The following is a 24,794-nucleotide window of genomic DNA, read 5'->3' on the forward strand; positions in this document are numbered from 1 at the left end:
AGAAACCATTTCAGCCAGACTTTTGGGCGACCTATCTGACCGGAGGGATTGATGAATCTCGTCACCATATTTGCGCACCGCCTCTCTGTCTATTCTATGCCACTTTTGCAATGCTGCTCACTACAGTCACTTACCTCGTAATTCCTTTGAGCCAAGCCTTCTCCACTACTAGAGCTACCTACTGTAAAGATTTGGAGTGATTTGGTCCAGAGATGAGGGAGTATTCAGCAAAAAACCAGTCGACTTTTGAGAAGACAGAGATTCCTCAAGTGAAGAAGAAGCTGCTGCCCCAGGAGTTATAATGCACCATTTCAGCTATGGTTTGTTCTGAGCTTTCCTTGCATATAGATCTATGATTGCGCAGCAAAAGCCCCTATCTTGGTGATGCTTGGAGTGAGGTATCAAGCCTCCAAAGTTTCCATGTAGTCTACAAGCATTTCTAGTGTATTTTTTGGAGTTTTTTATGCTACACTAAATGCTTGAGGAGAAAACATTCAGTTCAAAGATTGTTCTTCCAAGTTTCAGTTCAAAGAATGTACTTTCAAGTTCAGTTGGTGTTAATCTCTTGACAACATGCCAACTTCAAGTTCTCAAAGCTCTTCAAATGTCAAGAAGACTACAAAAACAAAGTACAAGGTGAAGAAGACTCTAGTTAAGAGGTTGTGGGAAAAGCCAACGGGTTATGAATATGCCAAACAATTAGGATTTTCAGAGTTCTTATCTTGCAATTTGCATCTATATGGTGAAGGTGATTTTTTTGTTCAGAAAGATTGACCTTTTGTAAAGGGATTAGACACTGCCATTAATTTGGTAAGACCTTCCCAACATGGCTTCCAAACTGAAAATAGATAAGTTTGAAGGAGAAAGAAAGAAAGAAAGAAATTTTATTAGAGTCTTCGGAAGACCAATGGGTCTATGAGACTAAAAGAAAGCCTGATACAAATCACAGTAAGGGTGGAGCTACTGAAACGAGCATCATCACCCGTGCTAAATCTTAAGTCTGATCATACATAATCAAATGCATCTAGATGTAACAATGAAAAGAAAAGGACTGGAGCGGAGCGGAATCCTTCGTATGTCATGTGGTCCTGGCTGGTGCATAGCCGGTGATGGGACGCTGGCGCCTGTCAAGGGGTGCCAAGGAAAATTTTATTCGTCTCTAGTTTGCTGTATACTCTCTATTCTTTGTTCAGTTTCTGTTCCGCTGCGCCGTGTAATTTAACATGGTATCAGAGCCCAGGCGGCAGCTCTAAGGATTGAAAAGTAGAAGAGAGGAGAGGGCTTCAACGGCATACGAAGTCATAGCAACAGGATGCGGCTCGAGTTCAGCAGCTGCAGCTGCACCAACAATCCAAGTGTTGAGGATTCGCCCACCAGCCTTCACTGAAGGCAAGCTAGATGGTACGAACTACACTTTGTGGAAGTTTAAAATTATAGCTATTCTAGATTCATATGAGCTTCTGTGCATCTCGGTCTCTTGGACGAGGCTCGACGCAAGACCACAGCCACCGTGACTCCCATGGGACGTTTCCCGGGTCTAAACAATGACGGGAGGTCCCCCAGAGTGATCTATGTGTTTCCTCGATGTCTCGTGTGTCGTGCTGCGGTCGTCAGGTCGGGGTCTCTGTCATGTCTATGGCTAGAGACTGCTGGACGATCAATGTCACTCGATGGGAAGAACTCTGTGATCCTGCTCTGAGAGGTGTTTGATGATGTGGCCAAGCCCCATCGCCTGAGTAAGTACTTTCTGTGTCGGACCCCCTCATGAATGAAGGCCGCGAGGCATCTCTGATCTGGGTAGGCGAGGAGTCTGGAAAGGAGCCCGTAGCGTCTCTAAAGAGGCAGTGGTAGCGACCTCGGATCTCGTAGTACATTGGGCACTTGAAAATAAAATGCTCCTTCGACTCAACCTCCTGACAGTCGCACAATATGCATAAGCGATGCTCCCTAGGAATCCCCTCTGCTCTGCCACTCTCTATGCGGAGGCGGTGTGATGATACCCGAAATTGTCCGATGGAGATCTGTAGTAAGTGAGGCATATGAAGCTCAGTGTACCCCGGTGGTGTGATGAATCCCTCCTCTGAAGTACGAAGACAGTAATCTTTGTAAAAACTCAGCTTCATTGGAAGCTCCCTCGGCTCCAACCAGGTCCTAAAGGTGTGTAGCTACAAGAGATCCTCTCAAATGACCTGGTTAGTGTGTGGCCCGATCGGAATGGTGGGTGGGAGTATCGAAGGGACATCTAAACTGTACTGAAAAGGAGGTATCCTATCGATGTGAAACCCTAGTCTCACAAACCATCAGTGAGTCCGTGCATACCAGCATCGCTCGTCTCCCTCTATTGCCAACCTCATGAAGGAATCAAGAGCCAACCATGGCAACCTCTGTCTCCCTGATGTGCAGTCCCCATATGATCTATCTCGGTGTAGATATGTGATGGTCTGAAAGGCCGCATCTAGTTGGAGTGGAGAAGCACCAAACTTGGCTTGAATGATGTGATGTGGTACAGACGGTTTCCCCCGGATCATCCGTGAGAGCATGAGGATTTGCAGGCGCTCCACCTGTGTCCACTCTATCTCTGACATGTCAGGCCCCCAACAAGGGCTGCCATACATACCGGCTGGTCGGACCAAGGAGTCGAAGAGAAGAGCCTTGTTCTGAGGGTCTTGGAAGTGGGAGTGGAAGCATTGTATCTCTAGCCGAGCCAGTGAGACATATCTCCTACTCAGTCTGGCCTGCATCGCTGGTCTCATCGTGAAGATCGGGTCGGAGAAGATGACCCCCAAGTAAGTGTAGGATGATACGATTTCAACTGGTGACCCACCGAAAGTGAACTGCTTCCATTGCATGTTTGCTTGAGAGGTGTTAAAGATCATGACCTTGGTCTTGCCAAGGTTGACCTCCAAATCATGGGATAAACAAAAAGCCTGCAGTGCATGCAGGTGTCGCTGGAGCCCCTCGGGTGTGGACGACAAGAATGCCACGGACGCTTCGACCGCGATCACTCGCCTATTTACTCAGGCCATCTATACATACTTCTCGCTTATATTGACTTCATACGTCTATTAGAGGACAACGCTGCCCTGATCACCTACTCACTACACAAAGTTGCCCTCCACGCTTTCCCTCACACGACTCACTCCACCCGCCGACCACCACCGGAGAACGTATCCTGTAATAGTTGGTACAATGATGAGTGTAAGGCTTTATGCCGTCAGCTCAGATTCGAAACCAAAAATAGCCTTTCGAGCGAACCAGAGATGCTACGTGAGTATCGTCGACTGGTACGCAAAAAGAAACTAGATTTCACTTATCGAAACGAGGAGGAACTACTAAACATTTTTTCTAGTAACAACTCTAAGGACTTTTTGCAGAGATTTCTTGAGGGACGGTCCCCCTCTCCACTCACTGACACTCAAGTCTGGTATAGTTACACACGCACTCTATACGACATCCCAGATCAGCCAGTCGGTCGCTGACCTCTCACATTTGCCATGCCCCACTTCATGTACCCTCTACACTAAGGGGGAAGTGAAGGACGTTGTAATGAAACTTCATATTGGCCGAGCGAAGGATCATGAGGAACCATGCACTGAGTTCATTGCATATGGGATTAACCTCCTAGCCCGATCTTAGCAAAGCCTTTCAATGAAGTTAGAATTACAGGACCATTATGATTGGACATGTCATGCCCAAGATTTATGCATCAGTGCTTGATTCTGAGGTCACCCGATTTGTAGAGTGTCGAGACTTAGAGCAACAGGACGGGCAGGGTTCCGACGTGATCATGGGACCATGGATCACATTCTCACGCTCAAATATATCATCGAGGAGGCGAGGGCACAGAAGGAGAGGGTTTACTATTGCTTTGTGGATTTTCGCAAAGCATTTGATACGGTTCCGAGATCCCACCTCATCTAGCGCTTGGGTTATGACCAGGATATCATTTGGGCTGTTATGGCACTTTACGAGAAAGTCTCAAGCAGAGTACGAGTAGGGACTGGGTGGAGAGACGAGATCATGAGCACTATTGGGGTAAGCAAGGGTGTCCTTTATCAGCTACCCTGTTTAGCCTCTACATAGATGAGCTCGAGACAGTGATGCAAGCATAGGGAGGGTTGGATGTTCTTTTGTTGGCACGTTGATCTGGATATTGCTGTACACAGATGACATGGCTCTTTTGTCTTCCTCAGCAGAGGGGCTCTAGAGACACCTTGATGCATTTTAGTCTTTTTATGAGTCATGTTTTAAAGGTCAACCTAGGTAAAACCAAGGTCATGATCTTCAACACATATCGCACCGTCATGCGCCAGGAGCAGTTCATGTTTGATGGGTCTCGTGTTGAGATAGTTTCATCATACACGTATGTTGGGGTTGTCTTCTCCAGACCCATCTTCACTATGAGACCCGCAATGCATGCCTGGTTAGGCAGAGGATACGCTTCGTTGCCGAGACTAGAGAGGCATTGCTTCCGCTCACACTTTCAAGTTCCGCGGACTAAGGGGATGCTTTTTGACTCCTTGGTCCTCGCCCAACTGGGATGTATGGCAGGCCTTGCTGGCGGCTAAACTTGTCAGATACAGAGTGGGCTCGTGTAAAGCGGCTTCAAGTTCTCATGCTATCACAGATGATCTAGGGTAAGGCATTCGTCCCTCACCTGATTATTTAGGCTGAGTTCGGGTCATCTCCATTACAGCTAGATGGTGCATTTCTAGTCATCATGTATTTGTACGGAGTCAGGGAGTATGGGGATTACACTCCTGGACGCAACAGTCTGCCATGATTAGCATTGTCCTCTATGGCTCTCTCAGCAGGAGGGGACCAGAGATGCCGGTATGCACACACAAAGAGATGGTTTGAGCGACTAGGACTCCACATGGATAGACTCCCTTCCTTTCAGTATAGTATGGATGCTTCGTTCTCTCCCCTCATGTCACATGAGGTCAACGAGGTCATCCGCGATGATCTCTTACAACTACACACATTCCGGACCTGTTTGGGACTAAGCGAGCTTCTAGTGAAGCTCAGCTTTTACAAGGATCATTGCTTGCATCTCACAAAGGAGGGGCTCATTGACCCACCAGGATACACACAGACCCACTTACCCCACTCATTGAGGTTCTCTATTGGGGAGTTGCGGGTGTGGGAGATTTTGAGCCTTGAATTGTCCTTGGTTGGTAGGGGTGGCTCCTTGCATGACCAGCCTTTGCACTTTGGGTGAAACCAGCCTCAACAACATAAAGGGTGGTAGGATCCACGCAAATATAGCATATACAGTAAATAGACAAGCAAATTTGCAACACACCACAAATCACAGGGGAGCTAGAGCGCTCCTACTCAGAAGCAAAGACACCGATTGGCCCCAAACGTTGGCGCCCCTTGCTGTTACGCTCAAGTCGAGGTAACATGACCTCGGAAGGGTCAGTCGACATTTTTTTAAAAAGGATCAATGTTTGTATTATATTTGTTTGGACTTCATGTAAATGATGAAAAAGGAATCAAGGTCAAGGTCCTTGGTGAGGGTGACATGGCACTAGACTAGGTGGATCTAAGGCTAAGGGACCTAAATGCATGAAATGTGCCAAGGGGCAAACGGTTTTAATGATATCCCAAGAGAGGGGTAAATGATGCATTAAGGAGGGAACCTAGAATGAAGACATGTGGCATACTAGATCCATCTAGGGAATTTTGGGGCTTGGTGGAATTTTGTAAGCAAGAGCTTTCACGTAACGAATTATGAAGATAGAGAACTTACTACCACCGAGGTTGGCTGGGAGGACAATTCTTGTGCCTGTGCTCGTGATTTGGTGACAAGCTAGGAGTAAGCAGGTTTGGATGTAATATTTGGTATCAGAGCGCAGATTGGTGATTGTCGTAGTCTAAAGCTGTACGTTGAGTTGACAGACTAACGATGAATTGATGGAGGGACTGCAAAGGTGATAACAGGGACGACTCGGAGTAATTTTGTGGCGAATTCTAGAGACAGGTATCCGGTCAAGAGCCTTTTGGTAGCGGAAAGGCGCAGCGCTAGAGGATGGATGCTAGTAGAGTATTTTCCTCGTCTTGTGATGGCATGCCACTCGCCAGACACCACGGATTGGGTTGCTTCTGTCATAATGCCTGCATTGGCACCATCTTGTACTCATCTTCACTCTGAAAACACCTCGCCATCCACAGATTGGTGCTCTTCTCAATTTCCGCTCAACTTTTGGTGTCTTCAACCAACACTTACAGAGTTTGGTCGCTTCACTGGCTCTGGCACAGTCGGACCTTAGGTGAATTCTTTTTGCGGAAGGGACCGGTCCTGTTCGTACTTTCCTCGCGTAAACTTGAAATGGCTACAAAGTACCACTCTAGCCCTTTGTGTGGCAAGTTCTCTGTAAAGACTGTTTCATCACCTTTTGGCGTCTGAGGCGATTTCATTACAGAAGTTCGCCCCTTGTTCCAAAAAAAGAAGCACAAGGATTTGTGTGAATGAAAACAGCTCTTGTTCGCCCAACGCACATGCGTGGGTGTTTGCCTTTGCTTTGGTTGCGTCCAGAACAAATACTTACAGAGAGTGGCTGCAGAAGGAATTGATACATGTATTTTGCTGTGATCAAATATGAAGCTTGGTTATATCTAGTCGTATCATTTGGATTGTGTTCACGAAGGCCTATATGGTCAGCAATAGCCAAATCGAGATCACATACATGAATTCGTTGAAGGAGTCCCACTGAGAATGATGGAGTGGTTTTCAAGGACAAGTTAATCTCGTCATGCAGCAGAAATATGACCAGGGAGCTCTCTATGCCTTCTAAAGTTCGTTGGAATATGTACTCGTTTATTTGTATCTGTGTTTGAGTTATTTCAGATTGCAGGAGTTTTCCCTAGCCTAGGGAAAGGGTTTTGGTTGAACTGTGATATATGCATGGGCAGCTGTAAATTTGGAAGTTGGATTTCGAATTGTAAATAGAGTTTCAAGTGGTGTTTTATTTTTTATTTTTATATTTTTTTTAAAAACACCCATCGACCTAAATGGAAGTAGAAGAAGAAGCTTCTAGAGTGGATCTCGTAGAGTCGAGAGTCTGGCCGACCCCGCAGGTGTCGCGCCCAGCAGGTCATATACTATCTGGCAGAATTGCAATGTTAGAGGATGCCTTGCAACAGATTTTAGCGTAACAGCTAGAAGCAAATGTAGGGCAATCTGAGCTTAGGAAAATGGCTCATAGTATGTCTGCTAGACCATCTCGTGAAGAGAAAGGTAAATCTCCAATGGAACCGAAGTCCAGTGTTTATATAGTCGAGAGGGCTAAGGTGCCTAATATTGCCAATTATAGGCTAGAAAAGTATTCTGGTTGGATGTCTGACCGTAGTTCCGATATCATTGAGACATGGTTACACAAATGGAACGAGGCCTTCACCATTTGTGAAATCAGGAATGATATGAAGAAAATCCACGAGGCCACACATATGTTTAATGAGGCAGTGGATAGGTGGTGGATAAAACAGCAGAAAGATGGAGTAGCATCCACTACTTGGGAGGGGTTTCAAAATAAAAAGGAATTTAGAAAACACTTCTTACCTCCTGACGAAGCATCCCGAGCTTGGGATTAGTATCGAAACCTTTGTTAGAGAAATTTATCAGTGGCGGAATACACTGATAAGTTCAGAGAAAGTGTAATGAAGGTTGATGAACCTCTACCTCAGTCAATCCAAGTAAAAGATTCTATCTTTGGATTGAATGATCGGATAAAGATGGAAGTTCGGACTAAGTATGCGAACACGCTAGATAAAGCAATTGCCATAGCCTTGAACTATGAGGATGCAAAAGGAAACAGACCAAGTGGGTTTGTGCAGGTTGGGACTCGGTATGGGTACCCGAAGAAAACTGGGTTTAAGAGGAAGTGGATTAGCAAAGGGAGTGTCTCATAGCCTAGTGGTCAAGCCAAGCAACGAAATCAGTTGAGACTCCTAAATCAAGTACCACCATTGGAATGAAAAGAAAAGTAACACCAATGGCAGCCCGGGCTTGGTCAAAGTCTTCTTTGAACCCAAAGCAAAGGGAAAAAGCGAGGAGAGAAGGCTTGTGTTTTGGATGCCTTCAGCCTCATCAGTGGAAAGATTGTCCACGAAACAAAGATCGTCGGATGGCTGAGATGGTGGTCTCAGAATGCGACGTGGAAATGGAGGGAAGTCCCAGAGCAAAACAGATGCAGATTCAGCTAGCGGGATCTTTTCAAAGGTCAGTAGCTATTGTGTTGTGTGTTTGTTGCTAAGTTAGTAACTAGTGCACCTGATAATATCCTGTCAAAGCCCGCAGCAATGGGATATACAGCCTTTAATGATACGGAGTTAATTAAGATGAAAGGGCAAGTAGCTAATCATGATGTCATTGTGTTGTTTGACCTAGCGTCAACGCACAATGTAATTAACTCCAAGCTTGTAAAGAGGCTGAAACTAAAGACTAGCCCATCTGACTATGCATATACAGTCAGAATGGCAGATGGAAGTTCAACTAAAGTATGGGACCAAAGGGTTACCAAGTTGGAGCTTCGAATTCAGGACTATACTGAGAAGCTTGATTTTGAAATAACAAAGCTTGCTCATGCAGACATAGCCCTGGGTAAGGCTTGGCATTCTAGGAAGAATCTAGCCATAGATTGGAAAAAGCACATTTATCAATTCAAGATGAATGATGTGCTGTATGTCTTACGAGGTGGAAAAGATATACCTCCGTTGGTTTCCATAATGGAAAGTCGAGAAGCTCAAGAAGAGTTTTTGTTTCTTTGTACAGCATCGGTAGAGCCGATTGATGATTCTTCGGCTAGCATTGATGTTGCCCAAAATAGAGAGATGGCGAAGTTGGTTGATCAAATAATAGAGAAGTTCTCTGATTGTTTTAGGGATGAGCTACTTTATGGGTTACCTCCAGAGCGGAATGTTCAGCATAAGATTGAACTAATCTCGGGGGCAGAACCTGTAAATAGATCTCCCTATAGGTTGAGTTTTACCGAAGAGGCGGAGTACGAAGAGAACTGGAAGAATACCTCAAGTTGGGGCAGATTCAACCAAGTTTCTCACCTTTTGCTTCACCAATGATATTAAAGAAGAAGAAAGATGATACTTTTCGCCTCTGTGTAGATTATAGAGCATTGAATAATATCACTATTAAGCACAGGTATCCGATGGCTCGGATCGATGATTTGCTAGATGCGTTACATGAGGCGTTCAGAAAGATAGATCTTAAATGTGGCTACCATCAGATCCGTATTAGAGCCGAGGATGTGCATAAAACCGCTTTTAGAAGCAAGTTTGGACATTACGAGTTTTTGGTAATGCCCTTTAGACTTACCAATGCTCCAGCTACATTCGTCATGCTTATGAACGATTTACTACGTCCGTATATTGGAAAGTTTGTAGTACACTTTATTGACGATATTTTGGTATTCAGTAAAAGTATTACTGAGCATCATGAACACTTAAGAATAGTGTTCAGTACTTTGAGGAAAGCAAGTCTTTATGTAAATAAAAAGAAAACTATACTATGTATGGTAAGACTTGAATATTTAGGATTCATAATTACTCATGAGGGGGGTAGAAATGGATCCAAAGAAAGTGGCTGCGATACAAACTTGGCCAATCCCTCAGAGTTTGATCGCTTTGCGATCATTCCTGGGATTTGTCCAATTTTATCGAAGGCATATCAAAGGATATTCCGAAATAGTATCGCCATTGACTAATCTGACCTCAGATAAAGTACCTTTTGTATGGAGACAGAATCAACATGAAAGTTTTAACACCATAAAACAAGCTGTGATCTCAGGACCGGTGTTAAAAATAGTTAATCCCCAGAAACCGTTTTCCCTCGAAACCGATGCAAGTGGCATTGCGGTAGGAGCAGTTCTCCTCCAAGAGGGAAGGCCAGTAGCCTTTGAAAGCAAGAAGCTTTCTCCCTCTCAACGAAATTGGCCAACTCATGAATTAGAGTTGTAAGCTGTTATCCATGCTCTGAAAACATGGAGACATTATGTGTATGGATCAGAGTTTTATCTTGATGTTGATCATGATACTCTGAAACATTTTTGTAAACAACCTGGCCGCCAAGCTAGGTGGACAGAACTCATGCAGGAGTTTAACTTGACGATTCGGTACCGAAGAGGGAAGGATAATAAAGTTGCTGATGCGTTGTCACGCATTATGCATAATATGAGTTTCACGGTATTAGAGAGTGCTCTAATGACCGAGATTAGAGAAACTCAAAAGGTGGACGAGTTCATCCAGAGCCTTTGGCCTAAGGCTCACGTATTGAAACCTGAGGAAAGGGATGACCTGGCATCCAGAAAAGGCCAAACTTATGCAAGATATGCCATAAGGGATGGTATGCTGAAAAGAAATGGCAAGGTAGTAGTACCTAATCAGAAAATCTCAGGCAGAGAGTCATTCAACAATGCCATGATAGCCCATGTGCGGGACATTTAGGAGTCGAGAAGACATATGATCTCGTGAAGCGAGATTTCTTTTGGCCAAAGATGAAAAAGCATATTCATGAATATGTGACATGTTGTTTTTCGTGTCAAGTAAGTAAGGCAGAGCGGGTGAAGCCACTCGGACTTTTACAACCCTTGGAAATACCACTAGGTAGGTGGGAGAGCATCTCCATGGACTTTATTGTAGGTCTGCCTACGACACAAGGGGGATATGATTCTATCCTTGTGGTGGTTGATCGTCTTACCAAGATGGCTCACTTCATTCCAACTAGAGAGTCTGTTAGTGCCCCACAAGTGGCGGATTTGTTTATTAGACATATATTTCGTTTGCATGGATTACCCAAATCCATAGTGTCAGACATGGATGTCAAATTTACCGGTCATTTTTGGACTGCGGTGTTTGAGACACTAAGGACTGAGTTGGGAATGAGTAGTGGGGATCATCCAAAAATGGATGGTCAGACGGAAAGAATCAACCAAATTTTAGAGGATATGCTTAGAGCATATGTGTCATTGAGGCAACATACATGGGACAAGTGGTTGCCATTGTTAGAATTTGCCTACAGTGATAGAAAACATTCCTCTACAGGATTCAGCCCGTTTGAGCTAAACTATGGTTATAGACCAGCGAATCCAACTACAGTTGGAGTACCTCAGAAAGTGCCTAGTGCCGCGAACTTTGTGGTTCAGATGCGGGAGATGCTAGCACTTGCGAGAGCTAACATCCGCCAAGCTATGGATAGAGCTAAGGCGTATGCGGATGAAAATTGATCCGCTTGCATGTGGGAGATGGATATGGATATAGCCAAGTGGTTTGGTAAACCCTCCATAGGCAATGATCTTTGTAGAAGGTGAGTTTTCCTAGATATGTATATGCGGCTGCCCGGGATGTGTTGAAGATCATAACCTTAGTTTTACCCAAGCTGACCTTCAAATCATGTGTCTCATAGAAAGATTGGAGTGCATCCAAATGTTGCTCTGCAAATCCTCGGCTAATTAGGAGAGTAGAACCACATTGTCTACATATAGTAGAATCAGAATCAGGGAACCAGAACTTACTTGTCCCAATGATGTGGCGAAGGATTGGAGCTTGTTGATGGATAGGCCAAACAAGGTTGGTGACAAAGGACAACTTTGTTTGACCCTGATCGTGCTCATGATCTCCTCTAACCACTTGAAGTTGTGGCTCTATCTGATACCGGCTTGTATAGTGTCCGGACTGTCCAAATGATGTCATGATTGTATCCTAGATCCTACAATCATCGGAATAGTGTGGCCCAGTGCTATTGTATTAACGATTTTGCCGAGATCCTCAAAGTAATAATACACTTTCTGTTTTGGTGCATAGGCCTCCTCAATGATAGCTCCGAGTGTGAAAATGTGATCCAATGTAGCATGATGTGCTCGGAAGCCTGCTTACTCCATAGCTTTGAATCCCTCACACTTCACAAACCGGTTATTCAAGTGCTGATGCATAAATCTTGGGCATAACATGTCTAATCATGTAATTCTATAGGCTCATGGGATCCTTTGCCTTACGGATCACGATAATATTGTCCATGGTCTAGATGTGTGGAAAATCGGTGCAAATTTCTTCATTGAACAGCTTTGCTAGGATTAGGGCTAGGGTCTTAATCCCTTGTGCAATGTACTCAATATTAGCCCCTCATGATCTTTGGCCAGCCATTATATAGCTTGAGAGCTGCGTGTGATATCACCAGTGGAGTGAACAGGAGATGGGATGAGGTAGCTGTGGGAAGTCTAATGTAGGTTGGTGGGGGATGTCATAAAAGGCATGTGCATAAGTGTGCCAAATGGCTGGGTTTGTAATAGGGATGGTACCTCGCTCGAGAAACTTGCGCCAGAAGTCCGGGAAGTTATTACTAAACAGGATGCTTAGTAATTCTTCCTCATTTTTGGCAGATAAAGTCTTTTTTTCTGACGGACCAAAGAATGATACTCTTGGTCTCCATCTAAGTTAGAAGGTGTTGCTTGGACTCGAGTCTGAGTTGGTGGCAGAAGGCTTCAAGAGGCAGATCCAATGGGTGGTGGGCGGGTAGATTCAGTGGTGTGAGGGAAAGACTTGAGAGTGGCATCGTGTAGGGAGCGAGTGATAAGGGCAACTCATTAAGGTGATCAAGCAGAGTCGAGGGATAGGCGTTATAAGGTGGGCTAGTCTGTCAAAGTGGTTCTCTTGGAAGTGGTTAAGTGGAGTGAGGGGTGTTGGGTGGTGCGAGTGGGATGGATAGGCTGAAAAATAGGTATGTATGGTCAGTGTCCAAGTGGGGGTGGAGGGATAGGTAAGTCTATGACGTGGGAGGCAAAGCCACAGAGAGAGAGAGAGAGAGAGAGAGAGAGAGAGAGAGAGAGAGAGAGAGGGTCTATGAGTTTGAAAAAAATTGGATACAAGAGACAACTAACTGTAAGGTGGGCATCCACACCCAAGACTAATATCCGGAGTGCACACGATATAGCTACCTGTACACTATGTTGTATTGAACATAAACATGAACATATACATGTGAACCCCTTAGGGTTAGGGTTAGGGTTTGCTTCACCTTTAATAGCTTGTCCTCTCACAACTTTCTATTTCATGATCTAGTCATTTTTTTTCCCAAGTCGTGAGATTTTACTTGGGTTGCAAATCATGCCTTTGCTACAGTCTTATGTCCATTCTTGTTGTCCATAGGCTAGCATAGGACTGTATCCTCTTGTAGAAATATGTATATTTGTACCTATAACTGAAACTTATTTGGATCTTGAATTGTTTATGAACCATATCTATATTTAGTTTCCATCTTCAGTCCGTGTCTTTACTCCAACTAGATGAAGATCAATTGGATGGTTGGATGGTGCACGTTATGATTGCATAATCCAGTGCCTTGACCCACTGGCTCCATTCACCCCTTCTTTATGCGGCTCTCTGAAGGCAAAAATGTGCATGTAACAACGTCATTCGATCAAAGGCATAAATGTTTTCATATAGCAATGATTACAGAAGACATAGAAAACTTGATTAATGAATTGAGTTTTTATCATTTAGATCAGGAGACCTTTCAGCTGAGAGAGAGAGAGAGAGAGAAAGAGAGGTCGATTGATTAATTGATGGCCCTGCGGGGTGGGGGCACAAATTTCTTCATTCAAGCTGACATTATGATGGTGTTTATAGATTGTGTTAAATGCCGGACATTCAGCTAATGAACCAGGCATAACAGCTGAGCTGGTTGCTGCGAATGAGTTTTTTAAAGGATTATTGAAGAAGAGTGAATCATGAAATTCTGATGAAATACAGACAGATTCAGTCTACCTTGAATCAAGGGTTTCGTTTTTTATCCTCTCAGAGGCAAAGAAAGAATATTTATTGAGTCGCTTTCTTGCCTACAATGTTGAAGTATCAATCATTTTAATCGTTTCTGTATGGTTTCATTTTGTGAAGTCTTCCCTCGGATGGAATTTCACTTTGAAGATGAGGGTATTTAGATTTTTAAAGTAGTTCCATGCTTTTGACATGAAAGCCTTCAAGTCTTTATTTGAGAACATCGATAGCTGCAAATAAAATTGAATATAGCCCACGATAATTGAATGCACAATCCTAAGGCTCTCATGTAGTGGCTATGTTGAGAGTCTATAGTAATCAAGTTTTTGACAAAATTTGTCCATCACCCATGCATTCGGTTCTTTAAACGAGATTTCCATCTTGAAGATGTTGCTCGGTCGTAGAAAACTATGCTATTGTTTAGATTGAGTGGTGAAAGCTTAGATTTTTTGAAGTTGATATACATACTCGCTGCTAGTCCAAAGGAAGACAAAGCTTTCATGATAGCAAGTAAATCTTGCTTATTTTGGGAGCAAAAAAGGAGTCATGTGCATATACATGTGCCACAAAGTGGTTTCCATCAAGTCACTGCATCCCGTGTAAAGCATTTGTTAGTGAGAAGATCCAAGTATTCGAGCATTGGATGTGTGGCAAGGGCATAATGCAAAGCATGCAGAGGGCATCCTTGATGAATTGAGTTACCCAAGGTCCAAGCATGTGTGAGTTTGAGACCCAAAATGCACGCAGTTGTCCTATCCCTATAGAGCCAATAAATTATGTTGTGCATTTTATTGCCAAATCCCATCTTGGGTACACTCTTTGAGATGAAATCCCAATGCATAGAGTCAAATGATTTTTCCACTTCAACTTGCAAAAGAACGATGTCTTATTGCATGTACTAAGCATATTTAATACCTATATAGGCATTTGCAATATTTTTAGCAATGTGTGAAGCCATATTGGCCTAGATCCAAACCATAATTTGCGGAAGCCCTTGATTCAATTGACAATCATGTTTGCAAAATTTTTATGAGAGGCATCAATGTGATCCTACACCAATCACTTAGGGTCTCACATAGTTGGCCAATTTTACCAATCATCTTTTCCACACAGCTAGTAAATATTGAGAAAGCCATGCATGATTAATCATGTATAATAAAGGTGGAGAAATAATGTTCTTAAAAGTTAGGAGAAATTCTAGTGTGAGTCCATCCCACCAAGGAGATTTCCAATGACCACATGTATATAAAGCAGTAGAGAGTTCTTGATGTGTGAAAGGTCATTCCAATTCAACAGCTTGTTGGGAACTCACGAGATCATGGACAAGTAACAAAATCCCCTCTCACACTTATAATTTTTTAGTGGAAGCCCAATCTTGACAGTGATTGATATGTCCATAGATATTACTAGTTCTAACCTCGTAAGTACTCTCTCTCTCTTTCTTTCTCTCTCTCTCTTTAAATACATCATGGGTGGTATTACATGACACAATTTCAATTACTAGGATGCAGTCATCGTTGGTGCAGTCCTACACTTATGTAGGGTGGTTTTCATGAAACTTATTTTCACAATGGTTCATGTAGCAAGGGCATGTTTTCTAAGAGGTTAGGAAGCTTTGGACCGACTAGAGTGGCAGTGCTTTTAGGTAGGCTTCCAATGTCTCCTGACAAAAGGAAGGTTATTTCATATCCTAGTGAGGCCAACAACCATCCTAGCGATATCTCAGTGGTAGTGGATTGATTGAAGGAGATTTGAGAGGCTACCGAAGATAATGGGATCTTAGATGATTTGGAGTGACCTCGCAATCCCTTATTAGATAGTGTAGGCAGAGTTTGCTATGACACCACTCTTGATCGATGCCATCTTTTGTTAATGACATATGTTCATAGGGGTTGGGCCTTGCCTTTTTGGCATACCATCGAGATTGGGCACTAGAGTCATCCAAATGACAAGCAATTGGAGGGTTACTATGGCTTCATATGCACGTATATCCAAATGGTTTGCTAATGAAGTATTCAGATTACGTCCCACTTTTTCAGTACAATGTGGATGTGTTGTCCTCTTTGAGCCGTCGAGATGAGATCAAACGTATCATATAGTTTGATGTCCTTGATCTCTATACATCATAGATTTGGGGGGGGGGGGGGGATGGTGTTAGGAGTCCCCACAAAGATTCAATTTTGTCACATCACTTCTTGAGAGTATTAGAGGATGGAGTGATTATTATATCGATCCCTATACCTAGAGGACAAAGGAGTCTCACATGCATTGAGGATTGCCATTGAGCAGTTGTCGCGGTTTCATGCCACTAGATGAGGATTGAGATAGGGAGAGCCCATGCACACCTAGAGACAATGGATCGGCAAGCTACGCACATTGGTAAAGGTGGAGATAGGGGAGCACTTTCTATGTAGATGCCCAATATACTATGAGATTCATGGATGATATCATTGTTTTTTTTAGAGGGGCAAGGTTTTGGATCACTTTCTTGGCTAATCTACTTTCGTGATCAGGTTTGCTAATTGATTGAGATGCGACGCCACAGAGAGAATCTACTAAGATACATTAAAAAACAAGAGCTGAGGATGTCATAGGTGATAGAGCTAGACCGAGCACAACGACATGCCACATTTCTACACATTCAAGTCTACCCATGACACAATGGATTAGAGGAGGAATAGCTAATATGAGGGTAGAGCAGGTTATAGGAAAGAGATGATGAGGAGTTATGGAGCTAGAGACACAGAGATCACACACAAGGCAAAGACCTACCAAAGCTCGCATGAGGGAGGTCTAACCTATCATGGCTCTACTTAGAGGGGATTGTCAGAGCCCAAGTGTCACTCTTGATATGGTCCATTAGATACAGAGATCACAAAGGCCATGGCCCCCACCATCGTCAGAGCCCAAGTGTCACTCTTGATATGCATCGGAGGACTATCATGGCACCAGGATCATCGTTGATCACATATGCTACTCTCTCAAGATCTTTGAGTTTTGAGTTTTGAATTCTTATTCTTGAGTTTTGTAGTATAGCACACATACATACATACATACATACATGCATGCATGCATGCATACATACGTACGTGCAAACATGCATGCACGAACGTACGCACACATACATGTATATAGTCGATCACATGTGCTCCTCTCTCTCTCTCTCTCTCTCACACACACACACACACACACACACACACACACACACACACACACACACACACACACACACACACTTCCAGGACCATCATACCAAGTCTTTTCTTTTGGATTCTTTGGTTTGACCAGCAAGTATGTGTGGTAGGCCTTGCTGTGGGCCAGATCTGTTAGAGATAGAGTGGGCTCGAGTGAGAGGCTTCAGGCTCACATGCTTTCATGGATGGTTCGCAATAAGTCTTTTGCCCCCCTCATATAGTTTTGAGGGCATCCCCATTACAGCTCGTTGTAGCTTTCCAAGTCGTCACATATCTCTTCCACATCAGGCAATATGGATCTTACACCATAAGGTGACATAGGCTTCCTTGGTTGGCTTTATCCTCCTCCATCCCACTGGCAGTAGAGGGTGACTAAAGGTGTTGGCATCGTACTTGTAGATGGTTTGAGAGTCTGGGGCTCCACATAGACATACTACCTCCCTTCCAGTATAACGTCGAGGCCCCCTCTATCCCTCTCACCTATCATAAGGTGAACTAGGTCATCTGAGAGGATCTTCTATAATTCCACACGTTGAGGACTTGGTTGGCACCTAGTGAGCTTCAGCTTCTATAGAGACCACTACCTACAAGTTTTAGCAAAGGGCTTTGTCAATCCACTAGCATACACACGGATCCACCTCCCCACTCCATGAGGATTTTGATCGGGCAGTTTCGGGTCTCATCACAATGCCCTTGTATTAGGAGTGGTTAGGCGAAGGGCACACCCAAAGAGGGTCGCATATGCACCTTGTGCGACTCGCGGGAGATCGAGTTAGAGGAGCATTTCGCTTTCAAATGCCCTAGTACTATGAGATTAGAGGTCAGTGTCAGTGACTTTTCAAAGGTGGTTCAGGATCCCTACACAGTTTCCTATCCTAGAGATGCTTGGCAGCCTTCATCATGAGGCCATACGACACAGGGAGTGGTTTCTCAGGTCAGATAGGGGAGATCATGACACATAGATAGCTTGTACTGAGAGCATGATCACTACGTTCTTCCATCCAGACAACATTGACCAATATGTGGCAAATGTGTAGACCCTAGCCAAAGTCACAGACACCGTATACGCCAAACTCATTAGCATCTTGAGGCATAGATCACATTAGGGGACCTTTCTTCCATGCTTACCAAACTGGATGAACGATCGACAGGAGTAATTGTGGTCTTCTTCGTCGTAGGGCTACAGCCAGAAGACTACAGCGGGGTGCACATGTCGATAGTTGCTCGTGGTGCTCTATTGCTAGGTTTTTGCCACCACAGTAGCCTTGCACATCGAAGCCCCCCTCCTAGGGTCGACACTCTCATTGACTTCCAAGTCATGAGCTCAAAGAGTTTTTCTCTTCTTGTATCAAGGCCATCATGATCAGGACTATGGATTTTGTATTTGCTCTAGGTGTTGATGCCCGCTTAGTGGCTCCACCCCTCAACTTATTGGATCAATTTCTTTGTCTCATAGACCCTTTTGGTCTTCCAAAAACTTTAATAAAGTCTCTCTCTCTCTCTCTCTCTCTCTCTCTCATGGACTGGCTTTTCCCCTTTCAATAAAGGAAGAATGCATCACCTGAGTTAATCCCACGAGATGAGATTAATCGTACCATATGGTTAGATCTCCTCTAGCTCCATATATCTTGGACTAGGACTTCCTCATAGTATCGGAGGATGGCCTCATCATCAAACCCTAGTACCTCGAAGACAGAGGAGTTAGTACCTCGAAGAGAGAGGAGTCTCACATGCACTAAGGATTTCCATTAGGCAGATGTGAGTCTCATCCCATCAACTGAGGATTGAGGTAGCGAGAGTTGTAGGCATACCCAATGAGAATTGGATCTGCAAGTTATGCATGCTGGGGGCGTTTGAGATAGAGGAGCATTTCTTATGTGCTTGCAACCTACTATGAGATCCAAGGATGAAGCCACTACCTCTTTTAGGAGGGAAATAGACTCGACCCTCTCATAGTTGATCTTCCATGACTAGGTCTGCATTGAGCCCTATCTAATTGAGATGCAAGTGACACAGAGAGACACTATTGTGATAAATCAGTGAGCAGTAGGAGATGACCACACCCCAGGATGCTGTGGTAGACCGAGCACAATGACATGTCACAAACTTCTATGCATTTGATTCAACTTCAAGACATGGTGGAGTGGTGGAGGGACTATTTGTCTTGAGGACATTATGGATCAATAGGAAGAGACGATGGGATGCTGTCGTGCGAGGGACGCAAATACCACACACAACACGGAGAGTGACCAGAGCACCCATGATCAAGGTCTGGTCTATCTTAGCTTGCCTCAGAGGAGACCACCAGAGACAAGGCACAACTTCTGACATGGCCCATCAGATACAGAGGTCAAGGAGACCACATCCTCAGCTACAGCAAGAGACAACTTGATACATGTAGGTTTGAGATATCTTATGGCCCTTGGAGAGCCACCACGGTGCTAGGTTTTGACTTTTGAGTTTGAGTTTTTAGTTTTTAGGTTTTTGTTTTGTTTTATTTGAGCTCTTTAGCTTAGCATAACACTCATAAAGAGCCCAGTACACCCTTTTTTTCAGCCCATTGAGGCTTGTATGAGTCTCCTCTCTTTGTTTCTTAGTTTAGCACTCAATAAGGTCCCTAGCGAGCCCTTTGCATCAACCCATAGTGGCTTATGAGTTATTTTTTAAATTATAATTTGTCTCATAGGCCCCATGAGTCCTCTGAACATGTGTATCATCTCTCTCTCTCTCTCTCTCACACACACACACACACACACACACACACACACACACACTTTGCGACTTGCAGGAGATCGAGTCGGAGGAGCACTTTGCTTTCAGATGCCCTATCTATTATGCCATCCGAGGCCGGTACCACTACCTATTCCGCGACGGATTCGGCTCCCTCACATGCATGCTGCAGTTCTCGGACCAGCGGTGCCTAGCCGCTTTCTTACATGAGATGACCCGCCACCGATATGCATCTCTCCGGGCACGACAGCATGTGCAGCCCACATAGTGTGAGGACCCTCAGCGACCCATCACTGATTTCTTCCGGTCACAGGATACCTCTCCTCAGTCTAGCTGACGATGCGGACGTGAGCAAGAGCGAGAGCCACGACAGCTATGCCAGTGGACAGACTCACACATCCGGGTCCATGACATCCCTTCTATGCTCTCAGCACGCCCTACCGGGGTCACCGTCGCTCTCTTTCTTCAACATTGGGCCTCCCACCGCCCCCGACGACCGAGCTCGACTAGGCAGCGTGACGTCAGAGGCCAATCATACAAGGCCAATCATACATCGCAGGGTTTTTTCGACCTTCCATTTGACGTGCCCTCTATGATTGGCCTCTGACGATCACCACAGGCATATATATATATATATATATATATATATATATATATATTTGTATCTCCCCCCTTCTGCTCCATTTTTTTGTGCCATTTTTTGTATGATCTAGAGATAGATACACATTTTTTGCACTAGGACTAGACACACCGTCCTTCATAACTTTTTTGAAGAAACGATTGGCCGAACCATTTTGAGACCGCCACCGTTATGCTCATTGTACTAGTTATCTTTAGTCTCATAGACCTTCACAGTCTCCCGAAGACTTTAATAAAATTTCTTTCTTTCTTTTTTTCTCTCTCTCGCTCTCGTATGCGTGCGTGCGTGCATGCGCACGCGCGTGTGTGTGTGTGTGTAAGAGAGAGAGAGAGAGAGAGAGAGAGAGAGAGAGAGAGAGAGAGAGAGAGAGAGAGAGAGAGAGAGAGAGAGAGAGTGGAATCACAATTTGGTAAACTATGGGATAGAGAAATGGTATGAGGGTGAACTACAACAAGGCTTTTCTAAGAAGGAAATTGTTCTTACTTGTATGGAACCATTTGACACCTTAGTGACTTGTATGGAAGAACTATGCACTTTGAGATAAGGATTATTGTTTTTGGAGCAAAGAAATTGATTGAAACTACTTTGGTAGATATTATTGAACCATTTATATATTAGATGTTTCATGTTATTCTTCTAAGTAGTTTGTGTCAACAATCTAAATTGCAAAGGTTTTTGTTGTGTTTCAAATCTTTCTTTCTATCAAAAGAGTCACTTGTTTATCTTGAATATTAAAGGATACATCATTGTTAATTACACATGATGGTGGTTCTTCTAATAGCACCATATAAAAATTCCCATATGGTCCTTTTAGAATTTACATTATTATCGTTTTTGTATTGACTTGAATTCATTTATCATCTACAATCCTAATTTGAAGCTTATGGGTTGTAAAGGTGTCTTTTTAATTAGTTCCCTTTTCTCACATTTTTTTCAAAAAAAGAAAAAAGCTATAAATATGTGTTTAACTAATTTATTCCCCAAAGTATTTGCAAGTGAAACACATATGTCTTCAAAGCATGTTGTCCCAAAACATAATGAGAGTAATTGGGGAAATTTTTTGAAGAACCTTGTCCATATTCTTTATTTTTATATTACTTGTCTTGTTTAAATGGGGGTTCTTGGGTAGTCTCAAACCTAGCATTTGTGTCCCATATCATTATTGCATGTAACAAAAATTAAAATTTCATATTTTTTTCTTATTTAAGATATTAATGTTCATATGGTATTTTTTATGAGGTAAAGTATCAAAAAAAGTTTTGCAGAAAAATCTATAAAAGGAAACCATAGATATTTAGAGTCTTAGAGTAGTTAACATTTAAAAACTATAAGAAAACAATCAATTGTTAAGATTAGTGATAAGTTGTTGGAATTGGAAGCCTAACCCTAGGGATGGTGTAGTAATCTATTGTATTTAATTAGAGGTGGGCATGGCGATTGCATGGAGCTACATTTGATGTGGCTAAATTAGAGTGCATGTCCTCCATTTATAAGCTAAAATCAAACTTTGGGTCAAAATCAGTCATATTTTGGAGTTGTGATGAGGATAATAGTGAATCACATGTGATGTTTTGCAGGGTGCAAGAAAAACACCATCCTCTGCTAGTGGTGTGTCAATTGCTTCCATCCACTCCTTCCCAAATTAAGAGCTTCAACTTCCCCTCTTTCCTTTATCTAATTGCCTACCTCTTTGCCTCCCTTTTTTGTTTGTCCTTCACCAAGGATTCATTTCCACCAACACCATACCTGGCTCAATGTGCATCTAAGGCCACATTACCCAGTTTGTAATCTATAATAGAAATGTGCCCTCGCCAAGAATCCTCATCTCAAAACTTCAATTGGTGTGAGGTGAGATGATAGGATCTCCGTGATCAAAGGGATTCTTTGCAACCTCTTTGTTTCACTTGTTTTTTCTTTTCTTACATCTAGATTGGACTTCATGATCATTGACACTCGATTGAAATTTGGGATTCAATTGCTTGTTTGAAAATTGTCAATTTCGTTCTCAAAGAAAGCATATGTGCCATTCAATTGCATGTCTACAAACTTTTGAGAGCGTTGGTACCTTTTTGTGGGAAGGCACATTAGGGGAGAAATGGGATCTCAAAAGGGTCTCATATGGAATGGATTAAAATAAGTAGAAGTGAACCTACTATGGTAACCCATGGGGTAAGGGCCCCATAGCATTGATTCAGTAGGCATGGGTACCTTTATTTTGAATTTGGGCAACCTTGGCCTTTGGATGGAGGTGCTTGGTGGATGGACCAAAGGTCTAGAATGCTCAAACTAGTGGGAGGCGCCTTTAATGGACACCAAACTGGTAAAGGTTGACAAAATAGAGGTGTAATAAAGAGGGAGAGGTCATCATTTGATGTGGACCATTAGATCTAAGATAGATCTAATGGTGGAGATCAAAGAATCCAATCAAGGGCTTAGATCTAGGCGCATTTTGGAGGTTGTAGATGGAGCACTTTAGATCGACGACTGAGATCTAGATGCATAATGGATGGCTTGGATTTGAGCAGCTTTTTCTTGCATCTCCACCCTTGGATCTCCTTGAGATCAATGGCCTGAATTCCAGCGCCTTTTCCTTGCATCTCTACCCTTAGATCTATTTCTAGATGGATGGCTTAAAATGAACCCCCTTCTCTTTTGATCTCATCCATTAGATCCTTGCCATTTTCAAGGGTTCAGATTTGATCCCTCTATCCTTTGATGGTATCCATTGGATCTACACCTTGATCTAATGGCTGGGAGTGTTCTACCACAAATTTGAATGTATCCCTTGGATTGGAGATTAGATCAAGGGCTAGGAGTGAAGACCATGGGTATAAACTATGGGTTAGAGGCCTCCTCTCCCATAAATGCTTTTGTCAACTTCAACATGGCATTGCCCCACACCTCAGAGCACTCTCATTGGTACACCTCAAATCAGTCTCTAATCCCTTGAAATTAGAAAACACTAATTCGGGGCCCTTTGGAGACCCCAATTCTCCCCTTATGTTTGCTCGCATCTATTTGAGTCTTTACCGCTACTTCCTCCTTGATTGGAGTTGTGGTTCTTTGAGCATATGGATAGAAAGGGTTCTTTGAGATTGAGGACAAAAAGGGTAGCCATAATCAGATGTGGCACTTTCAGCATTCAATTTCTTGTTTGCAAACATTGGCGAGTGTTGGCACTTGATTGGAGGACCCATTTGCTTGTATTTGTACAAATTGACATGAGGGAGAGAATCCCAAGTTTCACATGCATAATTTCTTAGGAATGGTTCCAATCCTAGAAGTCACTTGTAAGAAACAGTACTTGATGTACTTTACCACCTTCACTAACAAAGCCATTGAATGGTATGATGAGAATCTTGATGGAAACTTTGAGACATGGGATGAGTTGAAGGTTGCATTCTTGAAGAAGTGCGAGTACAAATATAGCAAGGAAGACGTATTGCTAAAGTTCAATTGCCTCAATCAAAACAAAGGTGAATCAATGTATGACTTTGCACAAACGAGGGTGGCAATTAATAAGCTCGACAAAGTGTAAGAAAAATGGCATTGCAACCAAGGTTCCACCATGAATTTTCATCGATGTGATGACAAAGGAATTCTTCATTCTAGCAAGAACTTGATGACATGCTATCCATTCGTGGTCAAGCCAAAGCAACAAACAAGGTTTTGGAGACAATCCTTCACAAGATGGTGAATGAACACTAAAACAATTGGGGTCACAAGCTACAAATATCACTCTAATCCTACCAAAGGGCATTTAAGGTCACAATTGAGGATTATTGGGTTGATCGTGCAAAATCATGAGTAGAGGGAATTCCAAAATTGGGCATAGACTCTTAGAAAATCACATCCTTAATTGGCCAAGATCTCAAGTGCGAAGGCTTAATCATAAGAAGGAGAGGTGATGAGGGCAACACGAAGTGACCACCATCAATAGGCCATTGGAGAGCCATTGGAAGGGAAAGCCCTAGAATCTATGTATATTTACCCCTTAAGGAGACAACATAGCTTTGACTCTTTCATCTCCATAGCCTTGAAGCCTTTACATCCACTCTCTGCCATCAAGCCAACCACCACAAGTGCCAACCAGCCACTAAAACAAAACAACACATGGACTACAATAAAGAAGGCAAAGTCTACGAAGCCCAAGGGCCCTGATCTTGCAGCCTATGCCCAAACGAAGATGTTCCATGCAAAGGGGTGCACGATAATCATCTTAGAAGATGAAGTAGCCCACATACTCAAGCTCACAAAGGCAGATGACAACATACCTAACCTGGCAATGGTTGATTGCAATGCTTTGTTTAATTATAATGCATGGCTATAGGACCAAGGATATGCTACAAGCACAGTGAAGGGTGTTGAATCTAACGTCTTAAATGGTATAGCTAGGTACAATAATTGTTCCCTATCTGGCTAGATGCTAAAGAGCAGGTTCTAAT

At 43.3% G+C, this 24,794-nt stretch overlaps 1 protein-coding gene across 5 annotated transcripts in view; it reads left to right on the plus strand.

The window, feature by feature from the left end:
• PIP (proline iminopeptidase) overlaps positions 1-24,794 on the plus strand; it is a 113,825-nt gene that overhangs the window by 80,435 nt on the left and 8,596 nt on the right. For 2 of the 5 annotated variants that reach the window (XM_087397460.1, XM_087397464.1), the window contains one exon: positions 13,639-14,051. The exons of 1 other annotated variant lie outside the window; for it this stretch is intronic. In XM_087397460.1, coding sequence (XP_087253586.1) covers positions 13,639-13,743 — 105 coding nt within the window. In that variant the 3' untranslated portion in view covers positions 13,744-14,051. Of the gene's footprint in view, positions 1-13,347; positions 13,427-13,638; positions 14,052-20,774; positions 20,893-24,794 lie in introns of those variants that run through there. 2 more of the 5 variants (XM_087397461.1, XM_087397463.1) reach the window with 2 other exon arrangements.

This window comes from Dipteris shenzhenensis, chromosome 26, assembly GCF_047967505.1.
Source record: "Dipteris shenzhenensis isolate YYH24624 ecotype China chromosome 26, Dip_SZ_1.0, whole genome shotgun sequence".
Taxonomy (NCBI): Eukaryota; Viridiplantae; Streptophyta; class Polypodiopsida; order Gleicheniales; family Dipteridaceae; genus Dipteris; species Dipteris shenzhenensis.